This window comes from Oncorhynchus keta, chromosome 23 (genome assembly GCF_023373465.1).
Source record: "Oncorhynchus keta strain PuntledgeMale-10-30-2019 chromosome 23, Oket_V2, whole genome shotgun sequence".
NCBI lineage: Eukaryota > Metazoa > Chordata > Actinopteri > Salmoniformes > Salmonidae > Oncorhynchus > Oncorhynchus keta.
In genome coordinates, this window is record NC_068443.1 from 47266573 (window position 1) to 47293152 (window position 26580).

At 41.3% G+C, this 26580-nt stretch overlaps 1 protein-coding gene across 3 annotated transcripts in view; it reads left to right on the forward strand.

Moving 5' to 3' along the window:
* The window catches only part of efr3a (EFR3 homolog A (S. cerevisiae)), a 237755-nt gene that overhangs the window by 177245 nt on the left and 33930 nt on the right, over positions 1 to 26580 (forward strand). For all 3 annotated transcript variants that reach the window (XM_052477338.1, XM_052477339.1, XM_052477340.1), the window contains exons 14-18: positions 12239 to 12411; positions 14958 to 15033; positions 21109 to 21270; positions 25323 to 25454; positions 25626 to 25693. In XM_052477338.1, the coding sequence (XP_052333298.1) occupies positions 12239 to 12411; positions 14958 to 15033; positions 21109 to 21270; positions 25323 to 25454; positions 25626 to 25693 (611 nt within the window). The remainder of the gene's footprint in view (positions 1 to 12238; positions 12412 to 14957; positions 15034 to 21108; positions 21271 to 25322; positions 25455 to 25625; positions 25694 to 26580) is intronic.

Genomic DNA, 26580 nt, shown 5'->3' on the forward strand with positions numbered 1-26580 from the left:
CAACACTCTGAAGTTTCTAAAACTGTTTGAATCATGTCTGTGAGTGTAACAGAACTTTATGTAGCAGGAAAAACCCAGAGGACAAACCATTCCGATTTTTCTTTTTTATTGAGGTCACTGTCTATTCAATGTCTTTTCATTGGGAAACCAGATTTCTAAGGGACTTGTTTGCAGTTCCTACCGATTCCACTGGATGTCACCAGTCTTTAGAAATTGGTTGAGGTTATTCCTTTGTGTAATGAAGAAGTACGGCCATCTTGAACGAGGGTCACTTCATGTGTACTGTTTGATAGAGGCGCGTGACCAGAAAGCATGCTTGAGTTTGTTGTCTTCCTGTATTGAACACGGATCATCCCGTCTTCAATTGTATCGATTATTTACTTTAAAAAATACCTACAGTTGTATTACAAAAGTAGTTTGAAATGTTTTGGCAAAGTTTACAGGTAACTTTTGAGATATTTTGTAGTGGAACCAGTGTTTTTCTGGATCAAATGCGCCAAATAAATGGACATTTTGGATATATATATGGACGGAATTAATCGAACAAAAGGACCATTTGCGATGTTTATGGGACATATTGGAGTGCCAACAAAATAAGTTTGTCAAAGGTAAGGCATGATTTATATTGTATTTCTGCGCTTTGTGTCGCGCCTGCAGAGTTGAAATATGCTACTCTCTCATGTTGTGCTATTATCAGATAATAGCATCTTATGCTTCCACCAAAAAGCCTTTTTGAAATCTGACATGTTGGCTGGATTCACAACGAGTGTAGCTTTAATTTGGTGTCTTACTTGTGTGATTTAATGAAAGTTAGATTATTATAGTATTTTATTTGAATTTGGCGCTCTGCATTTTCCCTGGCTATTGGCCAGGTGGGACGCATTTGTCTACTTACATAGAGTAATTACAACAGCTAATGCATTCCAATGTAATTCTAAGACCATAGCTGTAAATCGTACCACTGCTGAAAAATGACCAAAAGAATATACTTGATGACTTTTTTTAAAGTTCACCTTTATTTAACCAGGTAGGCTAGTTGAGAACAAGTTCTCATTTGCAACTGCGAGCTGGCCAAGATAAAGCAAAGCAGTGTGAACAGACAACACAGAGTTACACACATGGAGTAAACAAGAGAGTCTATATACATTGTGTGCAAAATGCATGAGGAGGGAGGCGAATAATTACAATTTTGCAGATTAACACTGGAGTGATAAATGATCAGATGGTCATGTACAGGTAGAGATATTGGTGTGCAAAAGAGCAGAAAAGTAAATAAATATAAACAGTATGGGGATAAGGTAGGTAAAATTGGGTGGGCTATTTACCGATAGACTATGTACAGGCTGCAGCGATCGGTTAGCTGCTCAAATAGCAGATGTTTGAAGTTGGTGAGGGAGATAAAAGGCCCCTACTTCAGCGATTTTTTGCAATTCGTTCCAGTCACAGGCAGCAGAGAACTGGAATGAAAGGCGGCCAAATGAGGTATTGGCTTTAGGGATGATTAGTGAGATACACCTGCTGGAGCGCCTGCTACGGGTGGGTGTTGCCATCGTCACCAGTGAACTGAGATAAGGCGGAGCTTTATCTAGTATGGACTTGTAGATGACCTGGAGCCAGTGGGTCTGGCGACGAATATGTAGCGAGGGCCAGCCGACTAGAGCATACAGGTCGCAGTGGTGGGTGGTATAAGGTGCTTTAGTAACAAAACGGATGGCACTGGGATAAACTGCATCCAGTTTGCTGAGTAGAGTGTTGGAAGCTATTTTGTAGATGACATCGCCGAAGTCGAGGATCGGTAGGATAGTCAGTTTTACTAGGGTAAGTTTGGCGGCGGAGTGAAGGAGGCTTTGTTGCGGAATAGAGAGCCAACTCTAAATTTGATTTTAGATTGGAGATGTTTGATATGAGTCTGGAAGGAGAGTTTACAGTCTAGCCAGACACCTAGGTACTTATAGATGTCCACATATTCTAGGTCGGAACCATCATCCAGGGTGGTGATGCTAGTCGGGCGTGTGGGTGCAGGCAGCGAACGGTTGAAAAGCATGCATTTGGTTTTACTAGCGTTTAAGAGCAGTTGGAGGCCATGGAAGGAGTGTTGTATGGCATTGAAGCTCGTTTGGAGGTTAGATAGCACAGTGTCCAAGGACGGGCCGGAAGTATACAGAATGGTGTCGTCTGCGTAGAGGTGGATCAGGGAATCACCCGCTGCAAGAGCAACATCATTGATATATACAGAGAAAAGAGTCGGCCCGAGAATTGAACCCTGTGGCACCCCCATAGAGACTGCCAGAGGACCAGACAGCATGCCCTCCGATTTGACACACTGAACTCTGTCTGCAAAGTAGTTGGTGAAACCAGGCAAGGCAGTCATCAGAAAAACCGAGGCTACTGAGTCTGCCGATAAGAATATGGTGATTGACAGAGTCGAAAGCCTTGACAAGGTCGATGAAGACTGCTGCACAGTACTGTCTAATCGATGGCGGTTATGATATCGCTTAGTACCTTGAGCGTGGCTGAGGTGCACCTGTGACCGGCTCGGAAACCAGATTGCACAGCGGAGAAGGTACGGTGGGATTCGAGATGGTCAGTGACCTGTATGTTGACTTGGCTTTCGAAGACCTTAGATAGGCAGGGCAGGATGGATATAGGTCTGTAACAGTTTGGGTCCAGGGTGTCTCCCCCATTGAAGAGGGGGATGACTGCGGCAGCTTTCCAATCCTTGGGGATCTCAGAGGATATGAAAGAGAGGTTGAACAGGCTGGTAATGGGGGTTGCGACAATGGCGGCGGATAGGCACTGGGTGATGATAAGAGAGGTTGCATCTCTGGACATGCTGGTTGTAAATGGGTGAGGTCACCGCATGTGTGGGAGGTGGGACAAAGGAGGTATCAGGGGTATGAAGAGTGGAACTAGGGGCTCCATTGTAAACTAAAACAATGATAACTAACCTGAACAACAGTATACAAGGCATATTGACATTTGAGAGAGACACTCAGTGAGGCATACAGTAATCACAGGTGTAATCACAGGTGTTGATTGGGAAAGCTAGCTAAAACAGTAGGTGAGACAACAACAGATATTATCAGCTAGCACAACAACAGCAGGTAAAATGGCGTTGACTCGGCAGAGAGGGTCGGATTAACTACACACAGAGCCTGAGTGCGGCTGGGGCCGACAGATAAAACATAAACAAACAGAATGGAGTACCGTGATTAATGGACAGTCCAGCAGGCATCAGCTATGTAGCCAAGTGATCACAGTGTCCAGGGGGCAGCGGTGGATGGGACAGGGAAGCTAGACTGGCGAGTATTATCCAGGCTAAAAAAACTGGCTGGCTGTGCAGAAGGTAAAAGCCGCTAGCAGTGGCTAACAATGACTAAATAGCTTGTAGCTAGTTAGCTGGTTAGCTTCTGGAGGCTCTTGAATGTGTTCTAAAAATAAAAATAATAGCGATTCCGTATCACATTGGGTGAGGCAGATTACCGGAAGGTATAATCGAATTACAAATCGAAAAGAGATTGAAAATATATATGGGTCCAGTGAGTGGTTGGGCTGGCGGCGATTCAGACAGTTAGCAGGCCTGTGCTAACAAGCTAACAGTTAGTAGGCCGAGGCTAAACAAGCTAGCAGTTAGCAGACCGAATTAGCAAGCAGGCAGATAGCAAGGGCTAGAAAGTTAGCCTTTGGGGGACATCGCGATGGAGTGAAGTCTGAAGCTGTCTTAAAGTGATACACCCCCTGTTATTGTATTCTAATGATAAACTGAGTAAATCTGCATATGGTTTACAATATTATTTGAATAGTGAAATGATTTCAAATGCTCATCCCTATTATACTCCCTATTAAGGAATGCTAAAGGATGGAAAGCCATCATTCACTCTCATTCCCTGTAATGTAAATGAACTCCCTGTGTGTCTCCTGTGTGTGTGTGTGTGGCTCCCGCATGGTCAGGTTAGCTCAGTCTATATTCCCCGCTGTTCTGTTAAGCCTCTCTCTTGTTCAACTGACTGCTGTACGCAGGTGGAAAAAAGCCCCGAGGGCGGAGGAAACGTTCACACAGAGAAGACTTTACACACACACATACTGTATGTGCGCTCTTACATATGCACATTCTCCTATATTTTTCCCCATGACGAATATGTCACACACTCCTCCATTTCCCATAGGGCATCTGCATGATCGACCGGGAGCTAGGAGGGTGGCTTATTGCAAAGAGTCTAGGGAGATAGGGGAATGTTTTATTAACATATTTCTAACACCATGCAGCTGCAGATGGGTCCTTGGCAACTGGGATCAGCACATGTAATACAAATTCGACTGTCTGATTAAGAGTCTGGGGTGGGGGTCAGGGGTGTTAGGGTGGGTGACTCATTATGTTTTCTTTCTCACTTCAACATGTACTGTACACACAAGGAATACAGATGCTCCTACTGGAGTATGTGCACAGTGCGCACACACCTTTTCTCTGTACACATGATTCTGGGACACTAGTCACCACACACACACACACGCACAGGGAGGTAAAAAAAAAAACAGCCCTGGATTTTGATGCAGACAGGCCCACCAAAACCGGCACGCAGATACTCCACCGCCCCCACCCCGCCGACGCGCGCACCTTCACACCAGCACCTAGCTGCATCAAAGCTAATTGTACAAAAATCAGTACTATTTTCAGAGTGCTACAAAACATACACACAAACTCTTTACACTGTTATAAGAGTTCTACAGTTCTATCAGGATGGAACAACATTCCATCAGAAGCCTAAAACAAAACCGAGAAGGTTTAATAGCTAGAATGCTCACTGAGATGGAACACTGTCTGGCTGCTTCTCAGGGAGGGCTGGCTGGCTTTAAAGAGGCAGTGCGGTTTAAAACAAAACAGAGAAGGTTTAATAGCTAGAATGCTCACTGAGATGGAACACTGTCTGGCTGCTTCTCAGGGAGGGCTGGCTGGCTTTAAAGAGGCAGTGCGGTTTAAAACAAAACAGAGAAGGTTTAATAGCTAGAATGCTCACTGAGATGGAACACTGTCTGGCTGCTTCTCAGGGAGGGCTGGCTGGCTTTAAAGAGGCAGTGCGGTTTAAAACAAAACAGAGAAGGTTTAATAGCTAGAATGCTCACTGAGATGGAACACTGTCTGGCTGCTTCTCAGGGAGGGCTGGCTGGCTTTAAAGAGGCAGTGCGGTTTAAAACATGTTTTCCAGTTTTCCGGACGAGGTTTCCACACTATGAGGTCGAAATAACACTCTGAAATCGTGAAAATTATGACAAGTCATTTTTGTATAAAAACACGTGGAATTTCAGCCTGTTCGGGTGGGATGTAATTTTGGCCCACCCGCATAACGTCACCCGGCGATCTGATAATAATCCATTAAATAAAATGCATTGTTTATTTACATATTCCCTTCTAGTTTTAGTGCTGGTCCCACCCAAAAGCAAGAGAGATTGTGCAGCATGGCTGCCTTTGCGCTGTCTTCCCTCCAAACAATCACTTCTTCTGATTTGGCTTAGATTATGATACAATAAATCAAACTGTCAGAGAAGTCGAGTCAAACCTCCTTGCACAGCACACTTTGGCATCAGACTACATTGCATATCAGCCGAGGTACACGTGGATTTCCCAGCAGTTCCATCAAGCATCGCATTGATTTTCAAATCGGCAGCAGCGTCAACCATTCATGAAGTAAGTGTCTAGATATCTATTTTCTTATCTTGTAAGTAAGTGACATGCTATTCATGGGTGGCATCATTCATCACAATATTGTTTTGAATGTTGTCTTGAGGACTGATGCCCAAATTAACGTTCGAGTAGCTACTCAATGGCATTCCGTCACAGTGAGGTAGCTTGGAGTTGCTCTGGAGGTCCAACTATCAGTGGAGAAAGCTAGATAGGGTGTCTGTGTCAATTCCTTTTCATTTTCTACCCGTGATGTTTCAGAGTTTGGGAATTACTTTGACCATTGGGTTCTTGGTCACCTACCTGACTAATGCCCTTCTCCCCAGATTGCTCAGTTTGGCCGGGTGGACAGCTCTAGGAAGAGTCTTGGTGGTTCCAAACTTCTTCCATGTAAGAATGATGGAAGCCACTGTGTTCTTGGGGACCTTCAATGCAACAGACCTTTTTTGGTACCCTTCCGCAAATCTGTACCTCGACGCAATCCTGTCTCGGAGCTCTACGGATAATTCCTTTTTGCTCTGACATGTACTGTCAACTGTGGGATCTTATCTAGACAGGTGTGTGATTTTCCAAATCATGTACAATCAATTGAATTGGCCACAGGTGGATTCCAATCAAGTTGTAGAAACATCTCAAGGATGATCAATGGAAACAGGATGCACCTGAGCTCAATTTTGAGTCTCATAGCAAAGGGTCTGAATACTTATGTAAATAAGATATTTCTGTTTTTTATTTTTAATACATTTGCAAAAATGTCTTCAAACCTGTTGTTTCTTTGTCATTATGGGGTATTGTGTGTAGATTGCTGTAACAAAATGTGGAATAAGTCGAAGGGTCTGAATACTTTCCAAAGGAACTGTGGAGCACTTTGGTAGTTTACAATAAAGAATACTGAATATATCTGTTTATTATGTTATGTAAATAACAGTAGATAATTCATAAAGAAGGACAACAACCTGACATTGCAATCTGGTTTCTTTATTTACTTTAAACCAAATTCAAGTGTTTACTCATTAGAATATTTTTTTATAAATTATAATCTCCAGTATCATCACAGTCTATTTCACAAAATGGTGAAATAGACTTTTGGATTATACTGAAGAGTATACCATGGGCCATTTGTGTCTGAGGTCTTACACAGCAAGTAATACCATGTATACTTAGTATTGCTTACTGTGTTTGGCCTCAGACGCAGAGGCCAATAGTCTGCCCTGTATATAATCATGGTATTCTGCAATGAAGAGACAGCAGATAGGTTATAGGCCAGGATGGTCCACCATGCAAACGGGCTGTTCTGGTTGTGCATCTGCTGGTGACCTATTGAAAACAGTACAACAATGATATAACAAATTAAGATGCATTGTGTATGCCTTTTGTTTTGATGACAAGACAAAGTAGCCTACACCTACTTTGGCTCCCGAGTGGTGCAGTGGTCTAAGGCACTGTATATCAGTGCTAGAGATGTCATTACAGACCCCGATTCGATTCCAGGCTGTATCACAACCGGCCGTGATTGGCCCAGCGTCGTCCGGGTTGGGCCAAGGTAGGCCTTAATTGTAAATAAGAATTTGTTCTTAACTGAGTTGCCTGGTTAAATAAATAAATAAAACCTGTGGAAGTTCGTCACTTTAAGGTCCGACTCCAGCTTCAACTGACAGGTAGAATACCAGGTTCCTTTGTTGTTGTGTTTTGAAGGCGTAAGGGAGCGGCTGGAAAAACACCTCTGTGGCCTAGAATAATAAAATGAATTATAAAGGCCCAATATTGTTAAAATACAAACAACACAGAAGCAGCCCTGTCATTTGATCAAATGAATGAATAATATTAATAATCATAATAGGAGACGGTACAGGTGTATCGAACCTGGGAGAGACTGAAAAACAACTCCAGGCCATCAGACAGTTAAATAGTCACCACTTCCGCCCAATATCCTGCTCTTAACTTTAGACACTGTTACTAGCAGGCTACAACAAGGTACTCAAACCTGCACCTTAGAGACTGCTGCCCAATGTACATAGTCATTGAACACTGGTCAATTGAATAATGTTTACATAGTCTTTTACCCACTTCATAAACTCAGCAGAGATGTTACCCCACTGTTCCACCAAGGCACCTGCAAATTCCTAGACATTTCTGGGGGGAATGGCCCTCCCGATCCAACAGGTCCCAAACGTGCTCAATGGGATTGAGATCCGTGCTCTTCACTGGCCATGGCAGAACACTGACATTCCTGTCTTGCAGGAAATCACACAAAGAACGACCCGTATGGCTGGTGGCATTGTCATGCTGAAGGGTCATGTCAGGATGAGGCTGCAGGAAGGGTACCACATAAGGGAGGAGGATGTCTTCCTTATAGCGCACAGTGTTGAGATTGCCTGCAATGACAAGCTCAGTCCGATGATACTGTGATACACCGCCCCAGACCATGAAGGACCCTCCACCTCCAAATCGATCCCGCTCCAGAGTACAGGCCTCGGTGTAACGCTCATTCCTTCGACAATAAATGCGAATCCGACCATCACACCTGGTGGTGAGACACAACAGCGACTCGTCAATGAAGAGCACTTTTTGCCAGTCCTGTCTGGTCCAGCGACAGTGGGTTTGTGCCTATAGGCAATGTTGTTGCCGGTTGCCTACAAGCCCTCAGTCCAGCCTTTCTCAGCCTATTGCGGACAGTCTGAGCACTGATGGAGGGATGGTGTGTTCCTGGTGTAACTCAGGCAGTTGTTGTTGCCATCCTGTACCTGTGTTACACGCGGTTTGCCACTGTGACGACGATCAGCTGTCCATCCTGTCTCCGGAATCTCACAGGACGGACATTGCCATTTATTGCCCTGGCCACATCTGCAGTCATCATGCCTCCTTGCAGCATGCCTAAGGCACGTTCACGCAGATGAGCAGGGACCCTGGGCGTCTTTCTTTTGGTGTTTTTCAGTCAGTAGAAAGGCCTCTTTAGTGTCCTAAGTTTTCATAACTGTGACCTTAATTGCCTACCGTCTCTAAGCTGTTAGTGTCTTAACGACCGTTCCACAGGTGCATGTTCATTAATTGTTTATGGTTGATTGAACAAGCATGGGAAACGGTGTTTAAACCCTTTACAATGAAGATCTGGGAAGTTATTTGGATGTTTACGAATTATCTTTGAAAGACAGGGTTCTGAAAAAGGGCCGTTTCTTTTTTTGCTGAGTGTATCTATATACTTTTTTTCTAGTCAAGGCTCATCCTATATAATTACTGCTGAACACACCTATTCTATTCATATACTGTCCATAATGTCTATACACACCATATTCTGCCCTTGAGTTGCTTTCCCATGCAAAAATAGACAGATAGCTAACAACTAAGTCTTCAATAAAACTCCCAAGGCGTGACTTTTCTTGAATGAATATATTGAAAATGTTTATTGTGAAAGTGCAAAATACAGAGAAGAATATACTTTAATAATTAATTCACACCGACATTATACATTAGAAGTTGCATAAATACAAAGCACGTGCTAAGGTACCATGCATCTGGCATGATGCCAAACCATATTGCTAATTGTTATTCATATGGTAATTGGCTCCTTTCATTACTCTAATGTACAACCATCTATGTAGAATAATAACAAAGTATATTACACTAGAAACAGTAACAAAACTACAGTATTGTATATTTTACAAGTAATACAGCTAACGACATACATTAAAGGCATTGCAATTTGTGTGAGTAAATGCAACCAACCAACATTGATATGTAAGCAACTCTATCAATAACAAAATGATCATCATTAGCTAAATGCTTGAATCGAACTTACAATCAAATATTTTCCAAGGCTGAAGCGTGACAGGAAATAACTACACTGAAAGACCTGCACCGTAGTGTTGTTTGTAGCTGCTTCTATGCGTGCAGAACAAATTCTCTACTTCCTGTTTGCGTCATCTTTCTAAGTACCAGAAAGCACCACTAGGGGGCAAATAACACCACTGAACACAATGAAAATACATCTTAAGTGTACAAAACATTTGCCCTTTCCATGACATAGCTTTCACCTGGTCAGTCTATGACCCCTTATTGATGTCACCTGTTAAGTCCACTTCAATCTGTGTAGATGAAGGGGAAGAGAAGTTAAAGAAGGCGTTTAAGTCTTGAGACATGGATTGTGTGTGTGCCATTGAGGGTGAATGGGCAAGACTATAGATTTAAGTGCCCTTTAAACAGGGTATGGTAATATGTGTCAGGCGCACCGCTTTGAGTGTGTCAAGAACTAGAACGCTGCTGGGTTTTTCACGCTCAACAGTTTCCCCTGTATATCAAGAATGGTTCACCATTCCAAGGACATCCAGCCAACTTGACACAACTGTGGGAAGCATTGGAGTCAACATGGGCCAGCATTCCCTGTGGAACGCTTTCGACACCTTGTAGAGTCTATGCCCCGGCGAATTGAGGCTGTTCTGAGGGCAAAAGGGGGTGCAACTCAAGTTGTTTTTGAATGCATGTATTTATATTCCGTTCTCTGACATTGGTCATTCTAATATTTATTTTTATTTTGGGTATTTGCATGTATTCTGTATTGCTGTACTGTTGGAGCTAGGATGTGTATGTAATATAATTCGATTTTGAGGACATAAGCTCAAGCGCATAGTAAAAATCTGATGAAAATATTTATCATATGATGTCGATCCCATTGAACAAAAGTTGAGGAATAAAATGACTGATAAATGGCTGACAACGTCACGGGAACGATGTGTCAACGGGGCAAAAGGTCGTGGTTCTGGATGGCCAGGTGGCTGCTTCTTGTCGTAGTCGCTATGTGGTGGGAATCGTAGGTGGCTCATTTCAGCTAGTTTTATCTTGTTCTTGATGTCTTGTTTTCAAAACAAATTTTATTGGTCACATTCACATGCTTAGCAGATGTTAATTTAAATGTAGTGAAATGCTTGTGCTTCTAGTTCTGACTATGCAGTAATATCTAACAAGTAATCTAACAAATTCACAACTACCTTACACACACAAATGTAAAGGGATGAATAGAATATGTACGTATAAATATATAGATGAGCGATGGTGTAGGCATAGATGCAGTAGATGGTATAGAATACAGTATATACATATGAGATGAGTAATGTAGGGTATGTAAACATTAATAAAGTGGCATTATTTAAAGTGACTAGAGATACCTTTATTAAGTCCATTTATTTAAGGGACCAGAGATTTGAGTCTGTATGTTGGCAGCAGCCTCTGAATGTTAGTGATGGCTGCTGAACCGTCTGATGACCTTGAGATAGAAGCTGTTTTTCAGTCTCTCAGTCCCAGCTTTGTTTCACCTGTACTGACCTCGCCTTCTGGATGATAGCGGGGTGAACAGGCAGTGGCTCGGGTGGTTGTTGTCCTTGATGATCTTTATGGCCTTCCTGTGACATCGGGTGGTGTAGGTGTCCTGGAGGGCAGGTAGTTTGCCCCCGGTGATGCATTGTGCAGACCGCACTATCCTTTGGAGAGCCTTGCGGTTGTGGGCGATGCAATTTCCGTGCCAGGCGATTGTGCATCTGCACCCTCTGCTGTTTCCTGAAGTCCATGATCATCTCCTTTGTTTTGTTGATGCCATGTTTTGACTGATGGCACATTTATGCTAATATGGTTAGCTAGCTAATTACCAACAACTGTAACGATGGCTCCCCATTGCCTACCGCTTTGGCTGCACAGACTTTGCTTGTGCTCACAATTCCAGCTGTGTCATCCCCCTCTGCATGGGCTATCTGCACATTGACGTTAGCATTGGCACTGGCACTAGTAGCATCATTACATAATAAGTCAGTTAATTTCCTACATTTGGCTGCATCTGACCCAAGGGACTTTACTTTTTTGTCCCTTAACTTTTCAGCCCCACCTTTACGTGTTTTGCTGTGTTGCTTATCGATGTTGATTTGGGATTTTGCGTAAGTTGACTTCTATTGATAGCCACGAGACGTTGATGTAGCTATGTCACTGTCAGTGTGTATGTGAGGGAAGGGGGCTGGGCTAAGTACTGCAGCCGCTGCACAGAGGGAGGAATGGACCAATGGGCCAGGTCCGGTGGAAGAGATGGACAAGTGGGCCGGCCCATGTCGCTCAACTTCTCAGCCCCCACTATAATTAGACCATTGGGCCCGCCCAGATGCACATTTTCCTGGTGCTCCATATTGCCATTCCGCTACTGCATACACACACACACACACACACACACACACACACACACACACACACACACACACACACACACACACACACACACACACACACACCAGTGTCCTCCCTTTCGTCACCTCATCATGTAGACCAGACAGAAGGGTGCACAGTGCAGTGACATTTTGCTCAGTCTGAAATCCGCTCGGATTGAAAGAGAAAGGTGTTGGCAGAGCTCAAAGTTTAAAGTCGGTTTATTGTGAACGATGGCAAACTCGCCAGTCTGTCGGTGGTGTGACGATACAATAAACACCTGCCACCTGTCAATACATAGTGTGTTATTAACACATGATATATATATATATAGACTGTGATCAAGACTGACCTTTCCCCCTTGACACCTTTGATGTACCTCAGGTGACCTCTGGTTTCAAGTCCAAGACCATGGTGGCGGCGCTGCCCGCACCCTTCCTGGACCCACTTTTCTCCATTTCACTCATGGAGGACTGCGAGCTTCGCCAGTTGGTCCTTGAGATCCTGCTCAACATCATCGATCGCCACGACAACCGCGCCAAGCTGCGGGGCATCAGGTAACAGCTGTTGTCAAAATGCCCACTGCCGGTGTCAGGTGTTCCGCAGGGGTGCATACACCCCCCGATATCTTTTAGCTGTTGGGTTTGAGGTTGTACGTTATCTTAAGTTTTGTAAGCTATTTGATTGTAGGCTGCTCTGGGTAAGAGCATCTGCTAAATTACCGAAATGTAATGCACAGTGCCTGTTGAAATTCTACACAACCCTAAAATGTAATCTAAATATATAGTTTTTTTTCCTACAGATCTACACAACCTACTCTTTCAAAGTAAAAAAAAAATGTATACAATGAAGATGTATTGATTGCGTATGTCTTAAGACCCCAGAGTTAAACCTTTTTTCCTACAGATCTACACAACCTACTCTTTCAAAGTAAAAAAAAAAACAATGAAGATGTATTGATTGCGTATGTCTTAAGACCCCAGAGTTAAAACTTGGTCGAAACACCTTTGGCAGCCATTACAGCTGTGAATCATTTTGAATAAGATTCTACCAACCTTGCACAAATCATAAAGCAACATAGATCAATTGTTTTGGTCAAAATTGCTCAAGCTCAGTAAAAGTAGTGGGTGATGTTGGCTTTCGCAGCCTGGTCGAGCACTGGTACACAGTACCAAGTGCGCTATTTTTCAGATGTTGCCCAACCGGAGTTGAACAGTAATAGTGTCACTGCTATTAGCTTCAAGACATACATACTATGGAATGCCGTTTGGGTCTTTGCGTGTCAAAAAAGATACAGTAGCACTGTCAAAGCTGTACAAAAAAGTACAAATACGGGCCACAGACGATGTGTTTACAGTACCACTTTGGTAATAAAGCATAATTTGTTCGACCGCAACTTCTGAGGTACCTAGCTAGCACCAATATAATCAGCCTGAAAACAATGATCAGTACAAACTGTAGTCATTTTCATTATTATTAGCAATGACTTAGAAATCCTTGTGAGTCAATATTAGCTTGGTTGCCACTTGTTGTTTGCCTATTGGAATTGAATTTCAGTTCATGAAAATAAATAGCTAGCCAGCTACTTAACCCTGTTGCCCAAAACTAACGTTATAAGCAGCCAGTAGCGTCATCTGGCTAGTGAGGCTCGACCGGACCGGGTTATGTGTTGTGAAGCAAGCCACAATAAGGATTAGGCACAATAGTGGAATTTGTGGTTTGCCTTCAAAATAAAAGTATGTAATTGACAGTGATGCAAATGAATACAAATAGTAGAATTATGCAATACTTTTATTTTGAAGGCTAAATGCAAAGTCCACTATTGTGGCTGATCCTTATTGTGGCGAGCTTCACATAGATGGGTCCGTCCCAATTAATCAAAGAAAAACTGTCTTATAAATCAGTGTTATTTTAGATGATGACACCTAGCTATATAGTTAGCTAGCTAACTATAGCTGCTGAATCAGACTGTCGTCTTGATATGTTTTGGGGGAATAAAACACATCCATTTGCATCCATGAGCTAGCTAGCATTTATGACCAGCACTGTAGGTGCGCGAGACAACTTTACCAGCATCGTACGTAGCATATGTATCGATGAATCGTTGTGACATGAAATACACGTGATAGTGTAATCCATGTGTAATAACTACGTAAAAAAAAATATATATGAACGCATTAAATTATTATGTGACGTGCAGTCATATTCAGGTCCTGATTGGTCAACAAGCGTTCCATAGCAAAAGACCCAGGCGGCGTTCCATAGAAATCCTGGTTGAGAATGAAACGACATGAACAACTAAACAGCACAGCAAGTAAGTGACGGAAATAGGTTTTGATTATGTTTTACTGGTAATGAGGACATACCTAAATGCTAACAAAATAACTTTTTGGTGTGTGTGTGTGTGTGTGTGTGTGTGTGTGTGTGTGTGTGTGTGTGTGTGTGTGTGTGTGTGTGTGTGTGTGTGTGCGTGTGCATTTATTTAACAAAGTCCTAGTCCTTCTGTGGCTCAGTTGGTAGAGCATGGCGCTTGTAACGCCAGGGTAGTGGGTTCGATTCCCGGGACCACCCATACGTAGAATGTATGCACATATGACTGTAAGTCGCTTTGGATAAAAGCGTCAGCTAAATGGCATATATTATATTATTATATTATATATTAAGTCAGTTAAGAACAAATAATTTTTTACAATGACGGCCTACCCTGGCCAAACCCGAACGATGCTGGGCCAATTGTGCTATGGGACTCCCAATCACAGCCGGATGTGATAGAGCCTAGATTCGAACCAGTAGTGATGCCCTCTTGCACTGAGATGCCGAGCCTTACAACGCTGCGTCCATGTGCGTGTGTTTAGCTGTACTAGAATGCTTAAAAGGCTGCTAAAATCGGTATCGTGTTTTTTTTTTTGGCAAGAAAAATATCGGATATCGGTATTGGCCAAAAATATCATATCACTGATTATTTTATTTCACCTTGAAAATGTGGATTTGGTTGTGAAAATCGGTAGGGGAAAAATCCAGTCCTTTTTAATACTGTGCAAGGGGTGTGACTTTCACGACTATATACATCTTTCATGTTTTGAATCTTTCTCTAATTTGTTAGGATCATTCCTAATGTGGCGGCCTTGAAGATAAAGAGGGAGAAGATATCGAAACAAGACGTTGGGTTCATGAAAAAGGTGAATTAAAAAGTTGTACTTAAAAAATTATACACTTCCAGTATTGCACATTATACTAGCTGTTTGTGATGCATTATGATTGCGTAATGAGGTTCTGCATTTATAATGCTTAGTAGAATGAGTCGTTAGTTTGGGTGATAAAAATCCCTGTCTTTTCATTCATAGACAGTGTTAAAAGGTAAAGCGGCACATAAGTAGCTCTGGTGCAATAATTGATTTTCACAGACAGTGTTACCATCCGTTTTGTCTTCGAATAAATAACAAGCTGGGGCCAGTTGCAACGCACCATTACAGCTCCCCATAGAAAACCACTATGGATCACAAATGTTTCTGCCACAGCTCTTTACTGCAACAAGCTCTCAGTCTCACTGCAGCACAATTCGACTTTATTCTACATTTCTCCAAACTTAAAATGTCAGTGTTTTTGTTGTTGCTGGTGCTGTATCGTTCCATTTCTCCAAAAGTCCATTTTAGAAGTTAAGAGTTCAGTTTAGACACTCATTCCAAATGGTTATGGTAAGGGTTAAGTTTAGACACTCATTCCAAATGGTTAAGTTTAGACACTCATTCCAAATGGTTAAGGTAAGTATTAAGGTTTGTGATAGGGTTAGAACATTATTAAGTTTAGACACTCATTCCAAATGGTTAAGGTAAGGGTTAAGTTTAGGCACTCATTCCAAATGGTTAAGTTTAGACACTCATTCCAAATGGTTATGGTAAGGGTTAAGTTTAGGCACTCATTCCAAATGGTTATGTTTAGACACTCATTCCAAATGGTTAAGGTAAGGGTTAAGTTTATGCACTCATTCCAAATGGTTAAGGTAAGGGTTAAGTTTAGACACTCATTCCAAATGGTTACGGTAAGTGTTAAGTTTAGACACTCATTCCAAATGGTTAAGGTAAGGGTTAAGGTTTGTGATAGGGTTAGAACATTAAGTTTAGACACTCATTCCAAATGGTTAAGGGTAAGGGTTAAGGTCTGTGATAGGGTTAAAATAAAAAAAACAAATGTCCATGACTGGAATCGAACACGCAACCAGGAATCGAACACGATTACAAAACCTAAGCCTACTTGATGGTAATAACGTTGCCCCTAGTGGCTGTTTTTATATGTTTTTTTTAATGTTTTTATAAGGCATTTCCAGACGTCCTCAGGACAATTTTGACATCAGTCGTGAACGACCTGGCTGCTCTGTCCTCTGTTGGTGGTAGTTGTGCCTTATTGCAGTGTAATAAACAGACACTATTCTACTTTACTTTGTTAGGTTTATTTGATGGGGACGTTGCACATCAATCAACATTTCTGTCAATGTGCCAGATTTTGCAAACGGGCTAATTTTCAATACTCCACACCTCCCTGCCAATACCACATAAGCAATCAGATAAGCAGATAAACAATCCGAACATCATAGAGCGATGCAGGCTTTTGTTCCAGCCCAGCACTTACATGCCTGATTCAGTTTATTGAGGTCCCAATGTCTAGCTGATTTTAAACCAGATATTTTGTCACGAAAAGATGCTCGACTATGTTGACAGCTTTGGAAAGAAAAAAGTCTGACGTTTCCAAAACTGCAAAGATACTATCTGTGAGTGCCCCAGAACTAATGCTACAGGTGAAACCAAGATGAAATTTCATACAGGAAATGGTCCAGATTTTGAATGCCCTGTGTTCCAATGTCTCCTTATATGGCTGTGAATGCGCCAGGAATGAGCCTGCACTTTCTGTCGTTTCCCCAAGGTGTCTGCAGCATTGTGATGTATTTATAGGCATATCATTGGAAGATTGACCATAAGAGACTACATTTACCAGGTGTCCGCCCGGTGTCCTCCGTCTAAATTATTGCGTAATCTCCAGGTCCATGCGCGTTCCATTTTCTTCAGAAGAGAAAGCAAACTGCCACGAATGATTTATCGTCGATAGATAGGTGAAAAACACCTTGAGGATTGATTCTAAACAATGTTTGCGATGTTTCTGTCGATATTATGGAGTTAATTTGGAAAAAAGTTTGCGTTGTAATGACTTAATTTTCAGGGTTTTTCTTACCCAAACGTGATGAACAAAACGGAGCGATTTGTCCTACACAAATAATATTTTTGGAAAAACTGAACATTCATGAATAGTTAACGTTTCGTTATGCTAATGAGCTTGCAGCGATAATTACACTCCTGGATACAGGTTTTTTTCGTAGCCAAACGTGATGAACAAAACGGAGCAATTTGTCCTACACAAATAATATTTTTGGAAAAACTGAACATTTGCTATCTAACTGAGTCTCCTCATTGAAAACATCTGAAGTTCTTCAAAGGTAAAGGATTTTATTTGAATGCTTTTCTTGTTTTTGTGAAAATGTTGCCTGCTGAATGCTAGGCTTAATGCTATGCTAGGCTATCAATACTCTTACACAAATGCTTGTTTAGCTATGCTTCAAAAGCATGTTTTGAAAATCTGAGATGTTAACAAAAGGCTACGCTTGAGAGCAAATATATTTATTTCATTTCATTTGAGATTTTCATGAATATTTAACGTTGCGTTATGGTAATGAGCTTGAGGCTATAAATAGAATCCCGGATACGGGATTACTCGTCGCAACAGGTTAATAAACCCTTAAAACATTGTAAATAACTTCAAAACAACTGTTATTTTACATTGGTTGTATTATCAAAATAAATATTTTTTTTATAGTGTTTTTTTTACTAATCTCTAACAATGAATCCAATAATTTTAGACCCCACTTGTATATGAGGAAGGTAAGCTGAACATAGTCTAGAGACAATGTCATCCACACAGAGCCCATAGCTCAGGCTCCCCTAGCTGCGACAACATTTATCATTTACCATCGACTCTTCCAAGTCCCCCCATAAAGAAACTATTGCCACCGAATACATTGCCAGCATTTAGCATTCATGCCACTGTCAAGGCTAATTAATGGAGCTCAATCCGCCTTTGTCAGAGGAATATGATAAGTAGCTAGATGGAGAGCTATGTCTCCAGCTGGGTCGTGTTGATTAGGGTGCTAGGTAACAACATGCAGCTAAATGTTTTTAAACAGAAAGTGAGTGTTTCTTATTGGATATGTTCAAATGTATAGTTCTGTCCTTAAGCTGTTCTTGTCTATTAATGTTCTGTATTATGTCATGTTTTGTGTGGACCCCAGGAAGTGTAACTGCAGCTTTCGCAACAGCTAATGGGGATCCTAATAATATACCAAATAGTACCTCACTTCTTCACCCAGTTTCGGACCGTTTTCTAACATTTCTTGCCTACTGAACACGACCCTGCTTGAGGCTATTAAGTGTCGGAGGCAGTCTTGTAGGTTGGTTATTTTTAGGTCACGGCCTCAAGTTATTTTCATGAGCCATCGAGTGTGTATTTGAATATCTGACTAAATTAATAAGGAACTACCCCACCACCTCCTCTTTCATTAAAGATGGTGACACGGCTCGCTGACTCAGAAACATGGCTATTTTAGGTATTTGCTCCAGTGATGTTGTCCACTTTTTTACTAAAGCTTGTGATGTGTTGAGTGATTGTGCAAATGTGAGTTCTTCGTTCACAGTGCTGCATCTCCCTCATTGCTCACCAGTCACATTTACCTGTCTCTGGCCTTATTGAAAGTCTGCCGCTATATTTAGCTCTGTCTGTTCTAGGAATGTACAGGTAAAGTGGGCCCACGGTTCTGTATGTATCACAGTTTGTGGGCCACTATAATGTTACGGTTTCGGTATCTTTATATTTAAGAAAATAATTAAAACATCACCCTTTAATAAACAATTAACTCTTTATTTTGCCTATAGACAAATCAAACGTTCCTTTCAGAAACATGGCAGCCTGACTGACTAGGCCTGGTTTCTGTCTCTACTGTATGAAATTGAAGGGAGAAAACATTACAATTAAAAGTGCTTCTTAGTTTTGACAACCTGTAGCTCTTCATCTCCCAATCCAGTACATAGTGAACCGTCACAGTGAGGTAGCTTGGAGTTGCTCTGGAGGTCCAACTATCAGTGGAGAAAGCTAGATAGGGTGTCTGCAGATCTTTGGCTATGAATACTCCCACTGCTTTCATTATTTCTTTGTTTCTGAATTTATCGCAAATTGTGTTTGGAAGGTGCCTCTTCGCTGGCGCCCGCCATTGTTGCTCAGAATATTTGTTTTAGTTTCAACCCTCTCTTCATGAGGCCCCTCTTAGGGAGGTTTCCTACTGAGATGTCATTGCAAAATCGTCCATTAGTTGTTGAAAGGGGATGGGGTTGCGGTCACTACATTGAGACATTGCTGTGGAGTAAAGTTTGTCAGCCCTCAGGAGCCCCGTAACGGCCACAAATTGCGCGTCCGGTTCTGTGGATCTGAATGTACAACGTGCTTGTAGTCTTCAGCGCAATCAACACGTTTTGAAAATGACAGGCATACCGTAATTCCGCGGTTCACGTGTGCGTATTGAACCGGATCGATAACATACTGTGTACCTTTGCATCCTTAGTCTGTTACATGGACATAGATTTTTCTTTCTTTCCCTCAGTCTCTCGTTCACTCTCTCTCTCTCGCTCTATCAGTTATCTAAAAAACGTATCTCTTTCTTTGGTTTGACAGATTTTTTTTCATCTTTCTCTCTTGCCGTCTCCTCAATGGTTCGAAATACTCAATTCGTAGCCATTGTAATGACTTTTTCTTTCTTTCAGTAACTTAATTTCAATGAATACCTTGAACCCACCTGTCCCTGACTTTTCCTAAATACTGTCTGTGTATGTTCCACTCCAGCAGTAATTTGGAGATATCATAAATTACTAAAACTTTCAGAGCATTTCAAAATGACCATGTGCCTATTTAAAGGATTGTTCACTATTTTACAACTAAATCTAAATGTATGTAAATTACCTGTTATAGAAGGGTCCAGACACTTTTTTTTTGGGGGGGGGGATTTCACTTGGAAACCTACCACATCCGCAATAGACTACATCATTGCTTGTTCTACAGTAGGGGGGCTACAGAAAAACATGAACAATGGCTCCAAAAACACCCAAATACATCCTTTTAAAGACGGAAAATGATTTAGATTTTGTATACATGAAACTCTGCATTTCTGAACTTTATACACAACGTTATATTCCATTTTATGCGACTCGAGCGGTTTCCTCTACCAGTTGTGCTGTGCGGTCTGCACGGAGAAGCAGCACAGCTGGTAGGGGAAAATGCTCTTTTTGGTAAGCTCCATTCCCTTTGTCAATGCACGCTGTGCTGGTCATTTCATTCTCAATTTGACAATTGATCATTTTGTCACCCGTCAGACTATATCTACAGTGCCTTGCGAAAGTATTCGGCCCCCTTGAACTTTGCGACCTTTTGCCACATTTCAGGCTTCAAACAAGTTTGAAATATCCAATAAATGTCATTCCACTTCATGATTGTGTCCCATTTGTTGTTGATTCTTCACAAAAAAATACAGTTTTATATCTTTATGTTTGAAGCCTGAAATGTGGCAAAAGGTTGCAAAGTTCAAGGGGGCCGAATACTTTCGCAAGGCACTGTATTATTTATTATATTTGTGAAATTAATTTCAATGTAGTTTAGGGTTGGGCGGGCCATTAGCTGGCCAGGCAACTGTTGTCTTACACATAGAAATGTTATCAAATGCACATATTAGAATGACCGTCATGACCATTCTAGTTATGAAATTCCGGCTCTTCGATTGTTCAATTCTGTGAAATGCATTTGTGTACCGTATGTTGCCAAAAAAAAAAAGACTAAATCTGAAGATATTGATGGACTGGTAAATTACATGCCCAAATGACAAGAATATGAATGTATTATTTGTTTATTTAAAATAATTAGTCTCTCTCTCCATCCATCTACCCAATCATTGTTCTTTCCTTCTATCCATCCACACATTCATCCATCCATCCCTTCCTCTCCTCTCCATCTACTACTTCCTCTCCTCTCCATCTACTACTTCCTCTCCTCTCCATCTACTACTTCCTCTCCTCTCCATCTACTACTTCCTCTCCTCTCCATCTACTACTTCCTCTCCTCTCCATCTACTACTTCCTCTCCTCTCCATCTACTACTTCCTCTCCTCTCAGCATGGGCAGCAGTTGTACCGTCACATCTACCTGGGCTGTAAGGAGGAGGACAACGGTCACAAGAACTTTGAGCTGCTCTTCACTACCCTGGCCGTGCTCACCATCGAGCTGGCCAATGAGGAGGTGGTGGTGGACCTCATCAGGCTGGCTCTTGCCCTGCAGGTAGGACAGAAGACACTGATAGCGTGGTGTAACTTCAGAGGTTTTTGGTGATTTGGGGCTGAGTCCTAACTTGAGATGTGTACGTGTGCAATTTCATTGCAATTGTTGCCATGCAATGTGTATGTAGGTAATAGGTGTCCTGTGGCATCAGTCATTGTGTCACAGGACACATTTTAGTAAAGTCAATGTAATTTATTCATAATGATGGGAGGGAAAAAAAACTGTCAACAAAACATTGCCTTAGCAACGATACCAGCTTTTAGTTGTTTTTGTAGGAATTCATATTTACAACAAGAAAGATAACGCTATAACGAGAAGATGTTGATATTAAGATAAATAGCCTTTAGTATGTTGAAATGTTAGCACAGACTACTTGGCAGAATTGGCTTCCTCTCATGCACTGGTTGACATTATGGCTTTATGGATCAACTTTAATTTTCTCCTCAGTTTGAAGTATTGGGAGATAGTAGTGTCATTGAGCCATATACAGTTGAAGTCGGAAGTTTACATACACTTAGGTTGGAGTCATTAAAACTCATTTTCAACCACTCTACAAATTTCTTGTTAACATACTATAGTTTTGGCAAGTTGGTTTGGACATCTGCTTTGTGCATGACACAAGTCATTTTTCCAACAATTGTTTACAGGCAGATTATTTCACTTATAATTCACTGTATCACAATTCCAGTATTTCAGAAGTTTACATACACGAAATTGACTGTACCTTTAAACAGCTTGGACAATTCCAGAAAATGAAGTCATGGCTTTATAAGCTTCTGATGGGCTAATTGACATCATTTGAGTCAATTGGAGGTGTATCTGTTGATGTATTTCAAGGCCTACCTTCAAACTTAGTGCCTCTTTGCTTGACATCATGGGAAAATCAAAAGAAATCAGAAGAAAAATGTAGACCTCCACAGTTCTTTGTTTCTGGGCATTCAAACCCACAAATGCTGATGCTCCAGATACTCAACTAGTCTAAAGAAGACCAGTTGTATTGCTACTTTAATCAGCACAACAGTTTTCAGCTGTGCTAACTATTACAAAAGGGTTTTCTAATGATTAATTAGCCTTTTAAACTGATAAACTTGGATTAGCTAACACAATGTGCCATTGGAACACAGGAGTGATGGTTGCTGTAGATATGTAGATGTATGTAGATATTCCATTTTAAAAAATCTGCCATTTCCAGCTACAATAGTCATTTACAACATTAACAATGTGTACACTGTATTTCTGATACATATTGTTATTTATTAATAGACAAATTTGCTTTTCTTTTAAAAACAAGGACTTTTCTAAGTGACCCCAAACTTTTAAACGGTAGTGTATATATGCATAATTTGGCATAAGTCCACTTTTATAACGAACAGCTCACACATTTTGGTGACAAAGATGCTAAGAGTGCATGATGCAATAAGAGAAGATTTTACATAAATAGCAACCCCTCCGCCTTTCTCTTGTCCGCAATAGCAACGTCCTTATCCATAATCAAATTATTCAGCAAAGTCTCTGAGATAACCAGAACGTCTGGGCTTGTCATACTCTCAGACGTCCAGAAAGTCCAGTTTACACATTTATATGTATCACTCCAAGCCCTCTGCGAGATTTGAAAACAGCAGGAGTATCCATGGTGACACTGGTCAACAGAACTGTATGAGTTCGCCACAATAGGCTTCCTGGTTGGATTCAAAATGTACAGAGCTAATAGTAGAATTCAGGATAGTGTGCACAAGATTACTATTGACAATACTCCTATGCTTATGATCACATGTAGCAAAATGATGAACAAAGCTATTAATAGCATAGGTTGAGCTAACGACAGTGGGTTTCTTAAGGTAGCTATCAATTGAAATGAAATTAACAGGCACAGAATTACTACTTACAATAGCCCTATCAACATGGGAAGCTGTGGCGAAATGATGTCAGCTGTTTTTTTTTTTTTTGTTTTACCTTTATTTAAAAAAAAGGCAAGTCAGTTAAGAACATATTCTTATTTTCAATGACGGCCTGGGAACAGGCCGTCATTGAAACTGCCTGTTCAGGGGCGGAACGACAGATTTGTACCTTGTCAGCTCGGGGGTTTGAACTCGCAACCTTCCGGTTACTAGTCCAACGCTCTAACCACTAGGCTACGCTGCCGCCCCTGTGATTGAATGGGAGTAAATATTTTTGAGGAGCTTGATTTCATCAGTCAATGCCTCAGATAGACACAAATGCCTTCAGTAGACACAAAATTGAAGAAAATACTCAAACAGACTGAACAGACTGAACGAGGAAGATACTATCTGGGTTGGGGAGTAACTGAATACATGTATGTAATCTGATTAGAAAAACAGTAACTGTAATTGGTGACACAAACCAGCAAAAATGTTCCAATCAGATTAGAGATACTTTGTAAAAACTAGATTACATTTTAGATTACTTTTAAATTCAGAAAGGATGTTTATTAGCATTGACAAAATGTGTACGTTTGTTTGTTCCACCTGAGTCTGACCACAAGTCAAGGACCACTATGATGACACGCTAACTGTGTTTGATGGATTATTTTTGTCTTCTTCTAATGCCTCTTAAGGGGAAAGTACTCCTAAAGTAACAGAAAGTAATCAGATTGTTACTGAGTTTAGGTAATCCAAAAGTTAAGTCTTAACCTCTTGCTCCTACCTGACACGCAGGCGTCCCATCGAGACATCTGGAAATGCAAATGCGCTACGCTAAATGCTAATAGTACTAGTTAAAACTCAAACGTTCATTAAAATACACATGCAGGGTATTGAATTAAAGCTACACTCGTTGTGAATCCAGGCAACAAGTCAGATTTTTAAAATGCTTTTCGGCGAAAGCATGAGAAGCTATTATCTGATAGCATGTAACACCCCAAAAGACCTGCAGGGGACGTAAACAAAATAATTAGCATAGTCGTCGCTACACAAACCGCACAAATAAAATATAAAACATTCATTACCTTTGACCATCTTCTTTGTTGGCACTCCTAGATGTCCCATAATCACTATTGGGTCTTTTTTTCAATTAAATTGGTCCATATATAGCCTAGATATCGATCTATGAAGACTGTGTGATAAACGGAAAAAAATAGCGTCTTATAACGTAACGTCATTTTTTTTAATTAAAAAAGTTGACGATTAACTTTCACAAAACACTTCAAAATACTTTTGTAATGCAACTTTAGGTATTAGTACACGTTAATAAGTGATCAAATTGATCACGAGGCGATGTATATTCTATATGGGGTACGTCTGGAAATAATGTCCGGGTAAATCTCAACCAAAATATCCGGTCGGAGACCTGAACAAATGGCTTGTCTCTTCTTCGTTTGACCAAGAAACGAAGCCTAGGCAAATGACAAGACTGTTGACATCGTGTGGAAGCTATAGGTATTGCAACCTCGGCCCCATTTAATGTGGTTCACCTTTATCAATGGGTTGAAGTGGCGGATGGATATATTTTTCCATTTTCAGTGATCAGATTTTCCTGCGCTTTTCGATGAAACGCACGTTCTGTTATAGTCACAGCCGTGATTTAACCAGTTTTATAAACGTCTGAGTGTTTTCTATCCACACATACTAATCATATGCATATACTATATTCCTGGCATGAGCAGCAGGGCGCTGAAATGTTGCGCGATTTTTAACAGAATGTTCGAAAAAGTAGGGGGTAGGAGTAACAGGTTAAGGGGAAAGTACATTTAAAATGTAACCTGTCCAATTCTGCTGATACTATCCAATAAGAAACGCTCATTTTCATTTTCACTGATGTGCTGTAATGAACATGACCCTGAGTCAGGTGGTTGCAAACTCCCTTCATTGTGGATTGAATGTAAATGTTAGTTGAATGCCTGACTGAATTAATTCCAACTAGCATAGAATTCTATAAGATAGCTAGCAAGCCATAGAGCTGTTGTAATGTCCTCTATGCTACACTAAAGCCAAAGGCACATTTTCTCTTCTCTGGACAATCCATTTTTCCCCTTTCTATCTGTTGCAAAACAATCCCTTGTGTAGCATATTTCTAAAGCTTTTCATTGGTTGCAGGATATGTCCTTGGCTAATGAGGAGAACATGCCCATGGTCATGCGCTGTGGCATCATGGCACTGGTGGCGGCCTACCTGAACTTCCTTAGTCAGATGATCGCCAACCCAGCCTTCTGTCAACACGTCAGCAAGGTAAATTACCTTGGAATTAAAGAGAGAGTTCAGGAAAAAATGACGAGTTGAGTTGTCTGTAGGCCAGTAGTAACAGCATCCACAATAATCTGTTTACATTTAGTTCTCTCTCTCTCTCCCTCCCCCTCCCTCAATCTCTTACTGTCTCTCCATCCCACTCTACTCTTCTAGGTGATTGAGATGAGGAACCTGGAGGCCCCTTACCTCCTCCCTGAGCACATCTTCAGAGAGAAGTGTCCGTAAGTGTCGTCTGGTCGCCTACTGACTCCAGATCTTTTGGCAGCTACCCTTCATGCACTGACCTCCTCTTCACCTTGCATTCAAATATTCATATTTGTTGAAATATTCTCTCATGCGATGGATGAGAAGCACTAATTTAAAGAATTTAAAATGCCCCATCCCTCGTCAGTAGTAGTCAGTAGTACTGTGTGGTTGTGGTCAGTAGTTGTGATGTTGTGGTCAGTAGTTGTGTGTTTGTGGCCAATATGTTAGGTCAGTAGTAGTGGTAGGTTTTTGTGGTTATGTTCAGTGGTTATGATTCAGTAGTTGTGTGTTTGGTCAGTAGATGTGTGGTTGGTCATTTAGTTGTGGTTCAGTAGTTGTTTTCAGTAGTTGTGTGATTTTACTCAGTGATTTTGGTCAGTACTTTTGGCTGGTAGTGGTGGTCAGTAGTTGTGTGATTATGGTCAGTAATTGTTGTCACGAGTTGTGGTCAGTAGTTGTGTGGGTTTGCTCAGTGATTGTGGTCAGTAGTTTTGGTCTATACTTTTGGACGGTAGTTTTGGTCAATAGGTGTGTGGTTGTGGTCAGTAGTTGTGTGGTTGTGGTCAGTAGTTGTGTGGTTGTGGTCAGTAGGTGTGTGGTTGTGGTCAGTAGTTGTGAGTTCAGGAGTTGTTTGGTCAGTTGTTGTGGTCAGGAGTTGTGTGGTTGTGGCGGTCACAACATTTTGTCAGACAGTGATTGTCAAGCAAATAACTGTCTGTTTCACGGTAATTGATCGTTAATTAACAAAAAACACATTAATCATCTCCTGGCTTCCATACACAGCCTACAAGCCACTGATGCAGACTTTTGTAAGATGTAAAAAGTCTAATAAATCCATGTAATATAGCCTACATTTTATTAT